The sequence below is a fragment of the Pan paniscus genome, chromosome 1 (assembly GCF_029289425.2).
Source record: "Pan paniscus chromosome 1, NHGRI_mPanPan1-v2.0_pri, whole genome shotgun sequence".
NCBI lineage: Eukaryota > Metazoa > Chordata > Mammalia > Primates > Hominidae > Pan > Pan paniscus.
The window spans coordinates 90,136,162-90,152,464 of record NC_073249.2 but is presented as its reverse complement, the minus strand read 5'-3'; the positions used below and the strand labels follow the sequence as shown (position 1 = coordinate 90,152,464).

The 16,303-nt window shown below is 42.3% G+C and overlaps 1 protein-coding gene across 2 annotated transcripts; it reads right to left on the bottom strand.

Annotated features, from left to right (window-relative positions):
- Positions 1–8,564: 8,564 nt before the first annotated feature.
- CRP (C-reactive protein) lies at positions 8,565–12,037 on the bottom strand. Of its 2 annotated transcripts, XM_003820967.8 has the most exons (4): positions 11,951–12,037; positions 11,040–11,099; positions 10,685–10,952; positions 8,565–10,414 (listed from the first exon to the last, which is right to left on the bottom strand). In XM_003820967.8, exons 3-4 carry the CDS (start codon positions 10,743–10,745, stop codon positions 9,801–9,803), a joined length of 675 nt encoding a protein of 224 aa, XP_003821015.1. In that variant the 5' UTR covers positions 10,746–10,952; positions 11,040–11,099; positions 11,951–12,037; the 3' UTR covers positions 8,565–9,800. The 2 variants fall into 2 exon arrangements, with proteins under 2 accessions (XP_003821015.1, XP_063451756.1); XM_063595686.1 differs by lacking the exon at positions 11,951–12,037 and having other exon boundaries at positions 10,685–11,434.
- Positions 12,038–16,303: the final 4,266 nt, after the last annotated feature.

Here is a 16,303-nt window from a genome sequence, read left to right as displayed (position 1 = left end):
ATTTCAACATGAGATTTTGAAGTGACAAACATCCAAACCATTTCAGGGGATCATTTCAAAGGGGAGTTGAAAGAGGCTGAACCTGACTGGAAATTCTTAGTATTACCTAAGTCCATCAGCCAACTTGCAAAGATTCCTAGGGAGCCTAAGTGTGGCCAGGTAGGGAGAAAGGAGACAAACACAATGCACCCCTCACACTGTATTTGAATAAATAGTGAGACTGAAAAGTACTAAAATATAAAATAAAATTATCTAAAGCATGCCAAAGATTTATGTCAAAAAATTTAAAAAATTAATCACAGGAAAATTTAGAAAACTTTAGACAGTAACTGCATTAAACTTTTAAGTAAATTGAAGAAAAGAGAATTAATGAAAAATAGTTGGATAAAAACATACTAAATCTAAGAAAGAATTTAAGGAAACTCAAAAAGCATCACAGAGTTTTCAATGGCATTAGAAAAAGTAAGGATCCCAATATGCAAAGCAGAAAATAAATCAGTAATATGGAAGAGAGATTTGAAAAAATAAAAGCTTAAAATATAAGGATGCAGGACATAGAAAAAAGTGACCTGAGGGATGATAAATAAGAAAACAAAAACCAATAGAAATTTCACCTAATGAAAATTGGCCAGCCTTAAGAAAGAAAATAGAACAAATTAAACAACAACTACAAAACATGTCTTAGATTTCTTGAATCTTCAAATAGAAAGGATTTAAAAAGTTAAAGATAATTCTAATTTATAATGACCACATTCTAATGATGAGGGCAGAATGCTGGAAAATACTCCTGTATTCCTTAGTTAATACAATAAAGCACAATAAACTATGGTAGGTATATGGATAAAGGCAAATGAAAATATTGGCAAAACTATAGTTGGACACGTGCTGTCTTTTTTAGGAGAGAAAGTCTGGCTCATTGCTCTTAGACAGACATAAAGGCAACAGCTGTCAGCTTTGGCAGAACATTGGAATCACTTGAAGAGCTTTTAAAACATAGATGCTTGGGTCTCACCTCCAGGAAATCAGATTTAATTGGCCTGGGATGTAGCCTGGTGATTCTAAGCCATGAGTGGGACCCTCTGCTCTGCACTGGCCCTTGTGCTGATGAAAGCAGGGTGAAGAAAGAAGGGAAATAAATACAGGACCCTTGGGGTGAGACAGCCACGTATGCAGGACAAAAAGACCTCAGAGCCAAAGTCAGGGAAATGTCAGGTGTAATCCCAGGAGGAACCTTTGGGACCTGCAGTCGGGCCTCAGGGCCACCACTAGGGCTTGGTGAACTCTTCACCATGCACTTCATATGTCAGCATCCACCAGTCTGGGACATTAGGACTGAAGGCCGCACCAACATAGATGGCATTAATCTCATCTGGCTGTCTAATCTAACCTAATATCTAATCTCACAAAGTCCCACATGTTCACATCTTCAATATTTCCCACCAAGGACTGGTTTGTGTCAAAGCTCTCAGTGAAGGAATCCTACTCCTGCCCCAGGATGATGCCTGCCTCTGTCCCCACAGTGTATCCCTTCTTCAGACTCCTCCTCATCATGGGCTTCCCATCCACCCAGAACGCCATGATCCCTGAGGCGGACTCCAGTTTACACGGAGGTACACAGTGCAGGAGAACTCTTAGGAGACTTGAAAACTATCCCACTTCCACCCACAGATGTGCTGTAGCCTCCGGTCTTTTCCTTAGAGAGGAGGATTCATTATCTAGTCCTCATGGCATAAGAAAAAAAGGCTATGTTCACAGGTCAGGTGCATATAGACATGGAGACACACAATAAAGGCCTTGAGTGCCTTCTTTAGCTCTGCAGTCAGGATCACAAAGGAATTGTCTGACTCTGGGAAAACACAAAACCCTTTTTGTTCACATCTGTAGGGTAGAAAGCAGAGAGAGAAAAAGTCATCAGTTAAGCTTGTCAGGCCACAAAGATGTATTCCTCGCAACATACCGAGAGATTGGACTTAGAAACCACAGCCTGAACTCTGCCCCAGACCACAACCTCTCACCCATGCTGGCCCTTTTCCCTAACTTGGCTTTGCACAGTCATATTTACAGGACAAGATCTCAGCCATCAGCAGAAGCAATGCCTCCCTGTCTGAGGGAAAGCACTGGGAGGCTGATGAAAACCAGGAAACATGGAAAACTCCATGTTTAGAGACCAGGAAACTCCGTGTTCCCTCCCTGCTATTGGTGTGCCTGGAATTTGGATCATTCTCTTGAAAAAAAGTATCAGTGGCTGAGATTCTGGGTTTGCACATCTGAGATCCCTCTGTTTCAAGTCTGCCCCACCTCGACCTCATATGTGCAGCAGTCAGGATGTCTCAGCTGGTAAATGATTTTCCAAAAGTGCCCCCTTGGAGCCATGAATCAAAGCTCTAAGAGCAAAGACAGCAAGATAAATCACAAAATGAGAGATCAATATGGGTTATTTATTAGAGAATGCGTGATGCCTGCTGCTGCTCCAGCAACTCTGTGTGGCATCGCCTGGTGAATTAGGACAGTCACATTTTGAGAATCCGTTCTAGGGAAATGATGCAAAATATTGGGAGGGGGAACTTTTTTCACAAAGACAACCACTTAAAATTACTTAGGATAGCAAAGAGAAAAATGGGGCATGTTTAAGTAAACTGTATACGTCTATATCCACCAACTAGAATAGATAGCCATTTAAATGTTAGTGGTGAATTTTATACTATAACATGTAAATAAAAATGCTTTTGATAAAAGAAAAAATAACAGACTTGTATATACACTATTTTTAAAAGAAATGACTATTTTAGAAAAAAAGTGTAAGGAATGCTTCCAGACAATATGTTCTTATTATAATAATGGAATTATGGAGGATTTTTTTCCTAACTTTTCATAATGGGGTTGTATTGCTTCTAAAATGAAGTGTGTGTGTTTATGTGAGTGTGTGTGTGTGTGTGTGCGTGTGTAATTAAGAAGCAAGGGAAGAGGGAATGAAGATCCCATTTTACGAATAGGACACCCAGTCTCACTGTGGTTATTTGGCTTTATGCCCAGAATGCCTAAAACAGAACAATATCAGTTGGACATCCTAAGCTATGTATACATTTAGGTACCAAAGTATTTCACAATATATTAATTCCCATATAAGACATCATTTCATGTAAAAAGAATCTGGAGCTTATTCATCATGATCTTATCATGAGTTTTCCCATTGATATCCAATGAGAAATTGATAATAGAGGCTGTTTCTCCATTGACTAGGAGAACCAGCTAACATGTGGGTAGCATATTCGAAACACGCAAGAGAAAAAGGACTATTACAAATGGTGGTACATTTCTGGACTGGTTTGTTTTTTAATGATGTATAGCTTTAAAATTTTTAATATCCTTTTACAAACTTTTTGCATCTATTTTTTTAATTATATGACTGGCTTAAAGTAATTGCTCCAAAAGCTTTTGTTCTCTCATTCTAATTTGCCCAATAAAAGGTACATGTATAATTTAAACAAAAATAAATCATATAGGTGAAAAGATTGGTACAAAGAAGGAAGAAGATGTTTTTCCAATACCAAATTGCCTTCTTGTTAGTGTCTGTCTGGGCTCCTTAGGTAAGTTAAAAGAATGCAGCTACCAATGCAATAGGTGAACACTGGGAATTTTATTGATTTCATGGAGCCCACTACATTATAGAGCTACCTCCAAAATGGATATGCTGTAAAGAAGGCCTAAAATTGAAAAAAAGAGGGAGAGGCAGAGAGAAATAGAGATGGAGAGAGCAAGAGCTAAAGCAAAAGAAAGAAAAGCACGCGAGAGAGAATGAAAGACCTTCCCACAAACCATTTTACAACCCACCCCTGGCTCCAGCAACCTGCCAGTGCAGCTCTATAACTGCTTGCAGCATATCACAGAGCATTCAGTGAACTTTATCAGGAGAGAAGTGTAATAAGCTTGCAATGCAACCTTTACCCTTCCCTCAGATATGTTTGTTTGAGAAGCCTCTTCACTCTTCCTCCTACATCTGTGATGCTCTGATAAAAATACTGAAGGATTTCAGCTTTTCAAATATCTTGGCACTTTGGTTTCTCCACACTACAGAGATAGAAAGTATTAATTGGGTAAAAAGGAAAACACTCTAAAACAAATACAATATTTGTCATCACAGTGAGGCTTTACTGAATAAATAAGAACACACTAAATACAGGGCTGTTGCTTTATTTAATCCTAGAGCTATGACTTAAAACTCCAGTGCTGAAATGGAGTTTGGTATGCTCCCCTGACTCAAATGGAAACTACTATAACATAAGAAAATTAAGAAACAGGGGCATATCCATCAGAAATAACCACATGAACAGTCAGGGACCACAGCTGTGACTCTGCAATCTTTTCTAAACTATCACTCACCCTAGAAGAGTGGCACCTAGAAGAGTGGCTGTTGGAGACATGGCTGTACATTGTAATCACTAAGGAGGTTTAAAAATAATGATGCCTGAGTCTCACCACCAGATAATCAACATAATTATCTGGTTATAGCCTAAGCAACTGGATTTTTGAAAACTCTCCAGGTGGTTCCAATATTCATAATCGAAGTTGAGAAATGCTGGCCTAGAGAGTCCCTTGTATGATTCTATGTCTTTGGTGAATGCCACTACGATGTAAAGTTACATCGAAGGGTGTGCATGACTGTAGAAGAGATGGAGGTCAGAGAAGAACTTTGACAATATGGCACAATTGTATTCATGCTAAGGCTGAATAGGATTTCTATGTGCAAGCCATTCTGCTAAGCACATAAGAACAAAATAAAAAGTAGGGTGATTGCCAGTGGACCTGCAATGGTAGCTAACACTGAATATATGGCATTCTGGAATGGCTTCCCCATAAGAAAAAACACACACATCCCCACACCCTCCGTCTTGCACTAGGGGTATAAGTGTAGGGTGTAAGCTTCTGTTGCATGTGGCAGTAGAATACAGTGGTTAGAAGCATAGAACTGAGTAGCCAGACTGCCTAGGTTCAAATCCTAGCTCTGAGCAAGTTAATTAACCTCTCCAAACCTCAGTTTTCTCATCTGTAAAATGAGGACTATAAAATATTACATAAATCATAGGATTGTCATTAAACAAGTAAATATATGTAAAAGACTCACAACAGTACCTGGCACATGGTAAGAGCTCAGTAAGTGTAAGAAGTTTTTGTTTTTGTTTTTGTTTTTGTTTTGTTTTAAGACTGTGTGTGATCTTCCCTGTGTGATTAAGCAATTATCATCCTGGGGGCAGTGATGAGACGTTGGGAGATCACTTATCTGTGTGTATGAAGGGCATAGGACAGACGGGTCCACACTGAATGAGGCCTGAAAGAATGCACCAGAAGTAGGCTAAGGGGAAGACCTGGGTACATACAGATGCACTAGATGCTTCTTTAAACGTGACCACCTGGCTGGGCCTGGTGGCTCACGCCTATAATCCCAGCACTTTGGGAGGCCGAGGCGGGCAGATCACGAGGTCAGGAAAACGAGACCATCCTGGCTAACACGGTGAAATCCTATCTCTACTATAAATACAAAAAAAAATTAGCCGGGCGCGGTGGCGGGCGCCTATAGTCCCCAACTACGCAGGAGGCTGAGGCAGGAGAATGGCCTGAACCCGGGAGGCGGAGCTTGCAGTGAGCCGAGATAGCGCCACTGCAGCCTGGCCTGCGCGAAAGAGCGAGACTCCGTCTCGGGAAAAAAAAAAAAAAGGTGACCACCTGCCTGCAAGCTTAGTGGGAGCCAGGCATGTCCCTGAGATAAGAAATCTGAGCTGTCAGGAAAACACTACAGTGATAGCTCTAAAAGCACATGGTACAAAAGAGATTGTGATCTTGCATATTCCTGAGCACTAACCCCAGAGAATCTACTCTAGGAGGACTGGGGTCAATGAATCTATACTCAAACACCCCAGAGGAAAATGATGCCTGTAATCAGCAGACTATAAGTGATCACTGGGCCAGGTGATCCAGGAAATTTGAGCTAGGAGTCTGCATTTTCAGAAGGAAAAGGCTAACAAGCCCGCTTAACCTACGTTCTAGTGCAGAGGAAATGAAAAGATGCATATTTGAAATAGAGACAGGGAGCTGAAGAGAAGGAATCCAGGCAAGTACGACAACCCATCTGAGACTAGTGGGCAGTTGTCCTAGGATAAGCTACCTAGAAATCAAAGCAGTGCTTCTCTTTTCCCTGGGATTCTAGTGATCAGAAATCTATACTTTGGAAATTTGATCTACGTGGAGGTGGTGCTCAATCATCTAGAGTCATTTGCTTCCTTTGTCAATCTTTGCTTGCCTGGGGCACATCAAACTTGAGGATAGTGAAAGCATGGGGGAGAATATCACAGATTTAACATTCTACTTACTTTGTCAGCTGGGACTCCAAATCCATTTCCATCAGGTCCCAGCCTCACTTTTGACGCAGCCTGTAGTCTCTCCTCCAGGGCCTGGATAGACCAAGTCTCATCACAGAGGTGGCTTCTCATCCACTCACCTGGCCTGACATGCAGCCCATTCTTAACAATGCTCTCTCCATGACCACCTCTTTTTGGAAAGTGTGCAAGGCTTGTTGCCTGGCCAGTGAGCTAACATTTTTTTCTGACACAGGGAGATTTTAGGTTTCTGATCTGCACGTCTCCATATCGCATCCCATGCTAAGGCGCTTACATTAGGGTCAGGCCTGGCCCTAACCTTTATACCAACATGGCTATTTTCAGTTCCAAAAAGAAAGTGTTCTATCAAGTAGCAGCCTCCATCATCTCTGATTCATACTATTGGTCTACTTTCTCTTATTTGGCCTGTAAATGCACTACAGTATCTCTTCAGGCACTGGGCCACCACCCCGCTTTCACCTCCTTTCTATTATAGGTTTTATAGACCATTTGTCCCTATGTCTTTTTAACTCATTCCTTGAGGCCTGATTCTACTTCTGGAAAAATTGGATCCATGGTCCCTACTCTAACAGAAAACCAGTCCTGACAACATGGTTTTATTAGCATCAGCTAGAAGTGGCCACGGTGGATGTTTGATCTTACTCTCCACTTACTGCAAAAAAAAAAAGTATTGCTTAGAACCAACATGCCCAAATCAGAATCATCTTCTTTGGCAGATGTCATCTAACATTTAATTGGATTACATCTAATAGCTCTATATGGTATGACAATTCACCAGTTACCTGGAAATACATTTTCCAACAAGTTTACATTGATGTACCCACCAGTAGGCTAAATTGCTTAAATCTAAACATCCTACGAATGCTTTGTTAAGATTTTTTAATGTTCTCTGAATGCAAATACCAGCTGTTAAGATTTTCCTGGCTCAAATTATTAAGGCCAGAGGCTGTCTACCAGACTATGTATAGTAAGATGCAAGCAACTGAATTCTGAAGAAAATATTAGCTCAACCTACATCCCTGGGGAGTTGGGATGGCCTTCTATAATTAAGACGTATCCGGATTATTTAACTAGAAAAGAGTGTCAATCCTCTCTTCTGCTTAGCTGAATGTGAGGATGGATGGATCTGCCCTAATTGGACAACAGAGAATATTTGCACTCTCATTTTTGTCTGAGAATGTATCCTTAGCTTCTATGCTTACAAATGGTTATCAAAAGTCAATTAGAGAAGTCAATATTCATAAATAATGGCTTCAAAGACTTGTTGTTCACCCTTCTAACATTCTAAACTTAATTCTTAGCAAATGAGAAGCTTCAACTGCTGCCAACCAAGACAAATTCTACCAAGTTGTATTTTTATGTATTTTATGAATCTACATTTATGGATATAATACAAAATGGCTTAATAAGAATAATACCAGAAAACTGTTATAAGAGCTTACTATGTGCCAGGCACTGTAGTAAGTGCTTTGCTTGCATGATTTTCTTTGATTCTTATAGCAACCCTTTGAGCTAATTACTATTATTTCTCCTGCTTTGTAGGTAAGAAAACTGAGGCGTAAAGAGGTTATATCACCTAAGGTCACATAGCTAGCAAGTTGTAAAGCCAGGACTTGGACCTAGGCAGTCTGATTCCAGAACCTCTGTGCTTAACTAGTTTACCATATGCCTTCCGTAGGTAACCATTTGATATGCAGGAAGCCCCATAATTCATTCCTGGCTATGGTCTTTATGGAATAACTTCTACTGGTCACTTAGTACTGAAAGACAGTGTTGAAGGACACTTCTGGAGGAAGCCAGCTGCTGTCATCTTTGAGGGGTCTGTTTCTACAAAGAACCTGAACCAGCTGGGGCAAGTGCATTCCAGTCACTGAACCTGGCAGCAGATCCATGGATCTCAATGATCTTTAGTTTTTGCTCCTCAAATTGGAATAATGATAGAATGAGAGTACTAAAACCCCCACAACTGGCCCTACATGAATGGCCAGCTATCTCAAAAGAGGGACTGTGCTTGTCAGAGGGAATCCCTTCAGAGGACTCTTGGACAGGTTAAAGTGCCATGGATATGTTGTGTAATGGGCAGTGTAAACTTACAGGGACTTGATTTCAAAGGTCATTAGAGAAGTTAGTCACAACTTCTAAAGCAACCATCAGAAAACAGCTTGGACTCACTCAAGTAAACAGGGGCTTTATTGGCTTATAGACCTGGACAGTCCAGGTGTAGATCTGGTTCCGGACAAGGCTGATTCAGAGACTCCACGCGGTCAAGGCTCTGTTGTTTGTCAATCCCTTGGCTCCTCCACTTCCAGTTTGGCTTCTGTCCTCACAGTCTCTCTCCATGTGGCAAACAAGATGGCTACTGGTGGTCCCAGGTTCACGTCCTCTCAGCTTGGAAATCCAGCAGCAAGAAGATGTCTCACTCCCAAAGTCCATAACTCAATCCTTGGGAAGACTGTAGTTGGTCCTGCTAGGAACACGTAACTATCCAACTATCCTCCAGATAGGGAGCTGGGGAGATGGGAGACGGGCTCCTCTGACAGGACACCCTGTGGTTCACGTCCACTCTTGTGGCCTGGGTATATTGGGAATGTGGGGATGAAGAAAGAATTCACAGCCCCACAAGGTTCGTGTGGAAAAGGGGAGGAGTTTCCCAGAAGAGCCATAAAATTAAGAAAGCACTGCGAGCAAACAAAAACCAGTCATTTAAGTTCTTGGCAGTAACAACATATTTATACCTAGTGCTTCATTTTGCTCTGGAAAAAAAGCAGATCTGCTCTGCTGGGGCAATTCTAATGGCCTTTCCAGTGTGCTTTGAGAAAGTGGAGGGACTGCGTGGTATTGCTGGTCTTCCCATTTCAGGAGACCTGGGCCCAGCAGTTCTATGACATGATGATGAGCACTCTGGACTCAAACCAGACACCTGGCCAGTGTCCTGATTCTGAGACTGAAGAGCCCTGTGAATGTGGGCAATGCCCTCCTGCTTTCTGGGGGTCATGGGTGGGGAATTAAATAGAAGAGCAGCGCTTCCTTCTCAGCTCTTGCCTTGTGAGTTTTTTATAACATCATTTCTCCTTTCTGGGTGTTAGTTTTCTCATCTATGTGAGGTAAGAAATTATCTCCAAGATCTGTCCAACTTGAAATAAAAATGAAAACAAAACACCTCAAATTCTGATTCTTTTGGACAGTTTCCCAGCATAGTTAACGAGCTCCCAGACCAGACACTTTACCTCCATTCTCAGGCGCTAAGGAGGATGGAGCAGGCCTGCAATGCATATAGGGGAACAAAGGCCCAGAGACAGAGACGTGGGAACCATGCAGTGTAAAAAAGCGGGAGGTACCAGAGACAGAGACGTGGGGCCCATGCGGTGTAAAAAACCGGGAGGTACCTTCAGGACCCACAGCTGGGCCTCAGGGCCACAGCTGGGGTTTGGTGAACACTTCGCCTTGCACTTCATACTTCAGTGCCCGCCAGTTCAGGACATTAGGACTGAAGGGCCCGCCAAGATAGATGGTGTTAATCTCATCTGGTGACAGCACAAAGTCCCACATGTTCACATTTCCAATGTCTCCCACCAGGGACTGGCTTTCTTCAAAGTTCCCACCGAAGGAATCCTGCTCCTGCCCCAAGATGATGCTTGCTTCTGCCCCCACAGTGTATCCCTTCTTCAGACTCTTCCTCACCCTGGGCTTCCCATCTACCCAGAACTCCACGATCCCTGAGGCGGACTCCCAGCTTGTACAAATGTGTACTGGAGCTACTGTGACTTCAGGAACCTCGAATAAGATTTCAGACCCACCTACTGTAAAACTGTAACCTATACCCTTAGACCAAAATATGAGAATCTCATTGTCTTGTCTCTTGGTGGCATATGAGAAAATACTGTACCCACGGGTCGAGGACAGTTCTGTGTAGAAGTGGAGGCACACAGTGAAGGCTTTGAGAGGCTTCGTTAACGGTGCTTTGAGGGATACATAGGAAATATCCGACTCTTTGGGAAACACAAAAGCCTTCCTCGACATGTCTGTGAGCCAGAAAAACAAGCAAATGTGAGAGGTTTCTCAGATCACACAGATCTATCCCCTCACTTACGTATAGAATTTAAGATTGAGAAACAGACTGACCCCTTCTCCAGTTACACACCACACACACACACACACACACACCATGAAGGATGCTCCACTGTTCTGTTCATACAGTCTTTTTTTTTTTTTTTTGAGACTGTTCATGCAGTCTTAGACCCCACCCCCATACCTCAGATCAAATCTCTCCCATAGCCTGTGGTGGCCCTTACCTGTCTGGCCAAAAGCATGAGAGAGGCTGGTCAAGACCAAGAAACACAACAGCTTCTCCATGGTCACGTCCTGCTGCCAGTGATACAAGGACCTGAATTCACTCCTTTGGAAAAGATGTATTCGGCTGAAAGTTCAGGGGCTAGAAGTCCTAGATCTCTTGCCTTAGAGCTACCTCCTCCTGCCTGGATTTATATCCAAAGCAGTAAGGGAGTTTGCGCCACTATGTAAATAATTTTCCAACATTGCTTGTTGGGGCAGGTGTCAGAGCTTCGGGAAGAGGGGAAGCAAAATTATTTCAGAACAGAGAAATCAATGGGAGTTATTTATTACAAACTCCTATGATTACTGAATTACCAATTCTTTATGACAGGAAAAATGAAGAAATCTCTCAGGGCTCCACTTTGGCTATCTATCCTGCGAAAATAATGGGAAATGGTAACATATTAAACGAGTGGCCATCTGGGTGCACGTGGTAGCTGCCTCTCCAACACCTACTTCAGCCCAAATCATAGAGTTTGACAAAGGAAATCTGACAGCTTCTGGAGATGGACATTATCACTAACCCCTTTCAGAATTTGCTTATTTACAGACTGGGAAATGAGGAAAACAAACATGCTCCTCCCAGAGCCATGGACACATTTTTTTATTATTATTATACTTTAAGTTTTAGGGTACATGTGCACAATGTGCAGGTTAGTTACATATGTATACATGTGCCATGCTGGTGTGCTGCACCCATTAACTCATCATTTAGCATTAGGTATATCTTCTAATGCTATCCCTCCCCCCTCCCCCCACCCCACAACAGTCCCCAGAGTGTGATGTTCCCCTTCCTGTGTCCAAGTATTCTCATTGTTCAATTCCCATCTATGAGTGAGAACATGCGGTATTTGGTTTTTTGCATGGACACATTTTCTCAGCCAATTGAGTACACTTATTAAGAACTCTCTAGACATCTTGGCACTAAATGACGGCCCTGACAGTAAAAGTCCAGTGAAATGTGTGCCTGATCACAGACATAGCATTATATCAAAGTTTCTTCCAACATTTTTCTCTGAATATGTAAAGCTTCAGGCAGGAGTCAGGATAATCTGATTCTACTCTTTCCTCTATTCACAAGATTCAAATAATCCCTCCACACTGTCTGTCAATCTTACTACAGTTCCCTACTTAACTCACTCTTCAAAATGACTATTATACTCCTTCTCCTTGCTCCTCAAGTCCCCAAAATCTCATTTATTCTTTCATTCAGCTGATGAACTCACCTTTCATTGAGAAGTTAGAAGCAATCAGAAAAGAACCACCGTATCCTTTGTAGTAGAGTCTTCTAGCCATTCCCTAACATCCATTCTCTACTTCTCATAAAAGAAGAATAACATTTTCAGTTGGGCGCTTGGTCATCCCCTCAAACACCAAATTTCCCAGCCCCCACTGTAGCTTGCAGTGATGATGTGATTAAATTAAGGCCAACGAGATATGAACAGAATAGGGACCATCTCTAGGTTGTGCTCTTTAAGAAAGGTATGTGCTTTCCCCTCCCACTTCCCCCTTTTTCCCTTTGACTAGTATTCAGTCATGATAGCAGGAGATGGAATAGTTCACTTTCAGGCCAGCAAGTGTAAGCTGCATGTTGAGGTTGGCATGGCAACAAGATAGATGGAGCCTGGATAATTGGGTATGGAGCCACTGCATCAGCTCTAGGCTGCCTACCTGAAAATTTACTTAAAGGAGAAATACTCTCCTCTTTTGTTAAATCACTTTTAACTCAGTCTTTCTGTTCTTAACACCTAACTGATATCCTTATATATCCTCCTACAACCCAATGTACCAGCCTTTCTGTCTTCCTCTACTAAAAGGGATGAGCTCTCCCTGTGTTACATCTAAGGCCAACCCTTGCAATTCTTCAGTGGATCCCAGACCCTGTCGACTATGCAAGGAATTTTGCTCCTATAGGTATCCTCTCTATCTTCTGTATTATTAATTTATTCATCTTTACTTGATCATTTCCACAAAACCATACTATAATATATTTAATCTTTTAGAGAAAGAAGAAAGGAGAAAAAAGGAAGGATGGGAGGGAGAGAGGGAGGAAGGAAGGAAAAGTTTACGTGGGTTGACAACCTCTATTTTCCATCTCCTGTTCCCTCCTCAATCCATGGAAATCAGGCATTGGCCTTCACCACTCTAGTGAAGCCAACATAAACAAACACCTCTCTCATTAAATCTAATAATGAATTTTCTGTTCTTATTTTACCCAGCTTCTTGGCAACATTCAACACAGTTTATAACTTCCTCCTGAATTCTTTCTTTTCTTTTCTTTTCTTTTTTTTTTTTTTTTTTTTTTTTGTGAGATGGAATCTCGCTCTGTCGCCCAGGCTGGAGTGCAGCGACATAATCTCAGCTCACTGCAACCTCTGCCTCCTGGGTTCAAGTGATTCTCCTGCCTCAGCCTCCTGAGTAGCTGGGATTATAGGCACATGCCACCACACCCAGCTAATTTTTTGTATTTTTAGTAGAGACGGGGTTTCACCATGTTAGCCAGAATGGTCTCAATCTCCTGACCTCATGATCTGCCCACCTCAGCCTCCCAAAGGGCTGGGATTACAGGCATAAGCCATCATGCCCAGCCAACTTCCTCCTGAATTCTTGCTCCTAGTTTAAAAGTGAAATAATTTCAAGGCTTTATGCCCAAAAGAAGTGGTCCTCTGTCCCACCACTCTCTATCTGATATTTTGGCTCTGTGTCCTCACCCAAATCTCATCTTGAATTGCAATCCCCACATGTCAAGGGAGGGACCTGGTGGGAGGTGGGTGGATCATAGGAGCGGTTTCTCCCATGCTGTTCTCATTTTAGTGAGTGGGTTCTCACAAGATCTGATGGTTTAAAAGTGTTAGGCAGTTCCTCCCCACCCTCTATCTCTCCTGCCACCTTGTGAAGAAGGTACCTGCTTCCCCTTTGCCTTCTGCCATAATTGTAAGTTTCCTGAGGCCTCCCGAGTCATGCAGAACTGTGAGTCAATTGAACCTCTTTTGTTTATAAATTACCCGGTTTCGGTAGCTCTTTATAGCAGTGTAAAAACAAACTAATACAGAAAATTGGTACCAGGATAGTGGGATACTGCTATAAAGATTCCTAAAAATGTGGAAGCAACTTTGGAACCGACTATGGGCAAAGGCTGGAAGAGTTTGGAGGGCTCAGGAGAAGACAGGAAGATGTGGAAAAGCTTGGAACTTCCTGAGTTTTGTTGAATGGTTTTGACCAAAATGCTGATAGTGATATGGAAAATGAAGTTCATGCAGAGGTGTCCTTAGATGGAGATGAGGAACTTATTGGAACGGGAGTAAAGGTCACTCTTTCTATGTTTTAGCAAAGACAATGGTGGCATTTTGCCCATGCCCTAGAGATCTGTGGAACTTTTAACTTAAGAGACATGATTTCTTGAATGATTTTGTGCTTAAGAAATTTCTAAGCACAAAAGCATTCAAGAAGTGACCTGGCTTTTTCTGAAAACATACAATCATATGTGTTCACAAAGAGATGATCTGAAATTGGAACTTATGTTTAAAAGGGAAAGGGAGCATAAAAGTTTGGAAAATGTGCAACCTGACCATGTGGTAGAAAAGAAAAACCCATTTTCTGGGGAAAAATTCAAGCTGGCTGCAGAAATTTGCATAAGTAATGAGGAGATGAATGTTGATAGCCAAAACAATGAGGAAAATGTCTTCAGGTCATTTCAGAAGATCTTCATGGCAGCCCCTCCCATCAGAGGTCCAAAAGCCTAGGAGGAAAAATGGTATCATGGGCAAGGCCCAGGGCCCCGCTGCTCTGTGCAGCCCAGGAACATGGCACCCTGTGTGCCAGCTGCTGCGGCTCCAGCCATGGCTAAAAGGGGGCAATGTATATAGCTCAGGCCATTGCTTCAGAGGGCACAAGCCCCAAGCCTTGGTGGCTTCCAAGTGGTGTTGAGGGTGCAGATGCACAGAAGACAAGAGTTGAGCTTTGGGAGTTTCTGTCTAGATTTCAGAAGATGTATGGAAACACCTGGATGTTCAGGCAGAAGTCTTCTGCAGGCATGGAGCCCTCACAGAAAACCTCTACTAGGGCAATGCAGCAGGGAAATGTGGGGTTGGAGTCTCCACACAGAGTCCCCACTGGGGCACTGCCTAGTGGATCTGTGAGAAGAGGGCCATTGTCCTCCAGACCCCAGAATGGTAGAACCACTGACAGTTTGCACCTTGTGCTTAGAAAAGCTTGCAAGTGTTCAACGCCAGCCTGTGAAAGCAGCCACAGGGGCTGTACCCTGAAGAGCCACAAGTGTGGAGCTACCCAAGGCCATGGAAGCCTACCGCTTGCATCAGCATGCCCTGGATGTGAGACAAAGAATCAAAGGAGATTATTTTGGAGCTTTAAGATTTCATGAGTGTCCTGCCAGATTTTGGATTTACATGGGGCCTGTGGCCCCTTTGTTTTGGCCAATTTCTCCCATTTCAAACAGGACCATTTACCCAATGCCTATACCACCAATGTATCTTGGAAGTAACTAACTTGTTTTTTATTTTACTAGGCTAATAGGCAGAAGTGACTTGCCTTTTCTCAGATGGAACTTCAGACTTGGACTTTTGAGTTAATGCTGAAATGAGTTAAGTTTGGGTGACTGTTGGGAAGGCATGATTGGTTTTGAAATGTGAAAAGAACATGATATTTTGGAGGAGCCAGAGGTGGAATGATATGGTTTGGTTCTGTGTTCCCACCCAAATGTCATCTCAAATTGTAATCCCCATGAGTTGAGGGAGGGACATGGTGGGAGAAGATTGGATCGTGGAGGTAGTTTTGCCCATGCTGTGCTCATGATAATGAGTTCTCACGAGGTCTGATGATTTAAATAAAAGTGCTTGGCAGTCCCCCACTCACACTGTCTCTCTCCTGCTGCCTTGTGAAGAAAATGCCTGCTTCCCCTTCACCTTCCACCATGATTGTAAGTTTCATGAGTCCTCCCCAAACATGTGTAAGTTCATTTAAAATTTCTTTTGTTTATAAATTACCCATACTCAGGTAGTTCTTTACAGCAGTGTGAAAACCAACTAATACACCATCCTTGACTCACGAGTAGAGCTGAGAGATAGACCATGCCTCAATAACATTGTTTGAGTCTCTGAATCCAGTATCACCTGATGCCAGCTTCACCTCACATCTTCTGTGGTTCATTAACCAATAAACTCCCTTTTTACTTACTGTACACATTTCAGCAGGTATTATGATACTTACATTTGACTAACTTTTGACAAACAGAAATGCCTTCCTAATAACACCCTGAATCCAGGACATTGTGTGTCCAAACCAATCATCACTTGCCCTGAAGTAATACATACACTGGTGTCCTTGCCACCAGAATCCTTCCAGAGAAGCATAGGTTTTATGCAAGGGGAAGCATTTAAACTGAGCCACAAAAATTGAAGTGGGAGGTTCAAAACTAAGAGAATAATATGAGCAATGGTTACCACCAAATTTCCTCTTCTATTGTTTTGTACACAAACTCTGAGAAGCTTATTTGAATCTCTATAACCATGATTGTCCACGTTAGTAAATTAGTATCTTTCCAGTCCAAAATTGTATTAATT

What these genes read in the sequence shown, in the direction of transcription:
- CRP (XM_003820967.8), bottom strand. Translation starts at nt 10,745, where the DNA reads ATGGAGAAGCTGTTGTGTTTCTTGGTCTTGACCAGCCTCTCTCATGCT. An exon ending in TCATGCTTTTGGCCAGACAG is followed by an intron (nt 10,415 to 10,684) that starts GTAAGGGCCACC and finishes TCTGGCTCACAG; the next exon opens with ACATGTCGAGGAAGGCTTTT.